The 2,857-nt window shown below is 46.7% G+C and overlaps 1 protein-coding gene across 1 annotated transcript; it reads left to right on the top strand.

The window, feature by feature from the left end:
* Positions 1–289: 289 nt before the first annotated feature.
* LOC123491460 lies at positions 290–1,995 on the top strand. The gene is made up of 9 exons (XM_045222247.1): positions 290–370; positions 496–642; positions 731–811; positions 920–1,069; positions 1,195–1,244; positions 1,366–1,435; positions 1,536–1,622; positions 1,719–1,817; positions 1,942–1,995. The coding sequence occupies exons 1-9, from the start codon at positions 290–292 to the stop codon at positions 1,993–1,995; spliced, it is 819 nt and encodes a 272-aa protein (XP_045078182.1).
* Positions 1,996–2,857: the final 862 nt, after the last annotated feature.

The raw sequence follows: 2,857 nt of genomic DNA on the forward strand, positions 1-2,857 counted from the left end.
CCAGATGTGCCGACTATCCTTGAGGTACAATTTTCAGAAAGTTTTATGTTTGAAAAGTATCCCAGATATTAAATTTGTGTCACTTTGACATTCTAAAAATCGTTGTTGTCTGCTTTCTGCTTTAGGCCACTGGTAATTGGCAGTTGATACCGATTAGGTTTAGCTCCCTGTACTGTGGGCCTGTTGTGATCAGGGTAAGCGACCCACACACACAGTCACATCACTGTTGCAGTGTTTGCTGTTTCTAACCTGAATGTATTGTAATGTCAACCCCCTCTTGTGCAGAACAATGCCGGTCCGGTGGCTGAAGCTTGGAGAACTTTCCAGTTCATCAGCCCCATTATCACCTACATGCGTGGGGGGATCCCAGGTATGTGTCTTTGTCACTACCTAATCCTAATCTACATTGTCAGTGTCATGTGATCTTGATGGAAATATGTTACAGCGATGGCTGATATTGTTTTGTTGATGTTGTCTTGTTGTTTCACTACACAGCAGGTGGTGGTGAGGATGCACCATGCGTGTAGGGTTCGAGGCCTGGAGACTCAACTGATGTGGGCCATCTCCAAGGAGACAAACAGACTTAGTCCAGAGGGCATCCCCTACTGTGCCACCAAGGTGCAGTCCATCTCTTGGATCCAGGTAAGATGTAAATACTACTGAATTAGTATTAGATTAGGCTTTTTCTTCACTTACTCCATTTGGCCTTAACATGTTGTTTCTCTGTCAGTATGTGGCTGGCAGGGTGACCCAGTATGCGTCTCACCTCCGCCACGAGACGTCTGTGGCCGTGACGCTTGGCTGCTACCAGGTAAATAAACAATTTCCTATGTATATAGAATAGAAATTACAGGGCATTTTTCCATTAGATATGGTTTGTTTTCTAATAACGTGTGTTGTGTGTGTGTGTTTTGAGCAGCAAACTGATGTCTCGGTGGCGTACGCAACTCTCCACATGGGGCTGGATGGGCTGCTCTCCTTCTCGGCGTGGTCGGAGGCTGCCTCCGTCTCTACGCCCACCACTCAGCAGTTCACTGAGCCAGAGCCTGAGGCCCACAACTGCTATGAGGTCAGATGTTACACACACACATACACATACTATTGACTAGTAGCATTAAGATCCTTCGATTGACCCATTGTTTGTCATGTCATTACATTGGTCACTGATGTTGAATGTTTGTTCTGTTGTTGTAGGGCTGGGAGGAGGACCTGCTGCCTGAGGAGAGGGAGGTTCCTCTGCTAAAGTGAGTCCCTCTAAATGTGTGTGTAGCCTGGGCTTGTCAGATGCTGAAGGATAGTGGTCACAATGCTGTTATCCCCCATTGACAGTACTGGTTGACATGCTCCATTCCCTCTCTTCCACAGCCTCTACCTTACCACCAAGAGAGTGGAGGACATCGGCCTGAGGCTCATCTCCCTGCGCCAGGCCTTTACTGTGAGTGGACCCACTTTTCTTTGACTCTCTGTGTCTTCCTGTTCTGTCTGTCTCCTAGAGGAAGATGGGTGTCTCACCCTAACTCTTCCCTCTTCTCTAGACCCTGCTCGGTTCCACCCTGAGCAGGAACCATCTGTTTGTGGCGGGAAAGGTCCTACTGGGCGCACTGGTTCAGGTCCACCAGATGGTAGCTCACTAACTCATTGTCCTTCAAGGGAAAGAGAGCGTCCTCGTGGGAAATGTGTTCTGTGCACTAACATCACTGCTCTTTGCTTTGTGATAGGATGAGGCCGAATTCATCCGTGCCTATAACGACTTTGTGAACTACCTGAGTGACCCCTCCAAGCAGATTGACATTGAGAGGGAGCTGGCTGAGGCAAAGGTGAGTTGATTAACTCTTTCAAGTCTCACTTTGAGTTCTTCCACATGCATGTCTTTTATACGGAACAGTAGCTGATCTATTTGAAATCATTCCTATTTTCTCCAAACGTGTTTTCTTGTCCTAGATCCATCATGTTAACCTGATAGACGTCCTTTTGAGCTGGTGCTGTTTGGGATGATGACAGCTCAGAAATCCCTGATGGTGGTAAGTAGCATCTCGCTGGTAAATGTTTAGATGTCTGTCTATTAGCAATTTCACTTCAATTTCTCTTCTCTCCTCCTCTGTTTACTTTAGCAACCTGGTGGGTTCATGGAGCGTCTGTACGCTCTCCTGTACTCCTTCCTGCCCACTGTTGCCAGCATTGAGCCAAAGGCTGAGAGATACCTGTTGCTGCTCAATGTAAGAGTCAAGAGTTTACTTCCTGTTTTCTTCCTTATTACTAGTTTACTTCCTCTTTACTCGTTCCTGGTTAACAGGGTTTAAATTCCGTTTTAGGGGGAGTAACTCTCATTGTCTCTCTCCTCTTGATAAGCTAGTAGCTCAGAGCCATTTTCTATGTGTTGTGTGGGGTTCCCTTCAGGGCGGGCTGATGGCTCTGCTAGATGACATGTTTGGGCAGCAGCTGGCCTGGTACTTTAACCGAGAGTCTCTGGTCACTGAGCTCTCCAGCCTCCTGGAGTACCACCTGGAGTACCTCATGGCCAGCATGTAGTCCTACTGCAGAGACCTGAAGGGCCACGCCTCTCTCTCTCTCTCTCTCTCTCTCTCTCTCTCTCTCTCTCTCTCTCTCTCTCTCTCTCTTCTCTCTCTCTCTTTCTACCTTCTCTCTCTCTCTCTCTCTCTCTCTCTGAATTGAGGACTTGAAGTGCTTCGTTGAACCCTGATTAGTTAACACCCATTAAATGAATGTATTCTCTTGTTTTCTCTCCCCACAGGATTCTTGTGACACTTTGCCACCTAACAGGGATCTATACTTTGCACTGAATTTGACATTTTTAAATAAAATAAATAGTAGTTCAAAAGCATTTGTCTCTGTCTTT

Source organism: Coregonus clupeaformis, chromosome 8 (assembly GCF_020615455.1).
Source record: "Coregonus clupeaformis isolate EN_2021a chromosome 8, ASM2061545v1, whole genome shotgun sequence".
In the NCBI taxonomy this organism is placed as follows: Eukaryota; Metazoa; Chordata; class Actinopteri; order Salmoniformes; family Salmonidae; genus Coregonus; species Coregonus clupeaformis.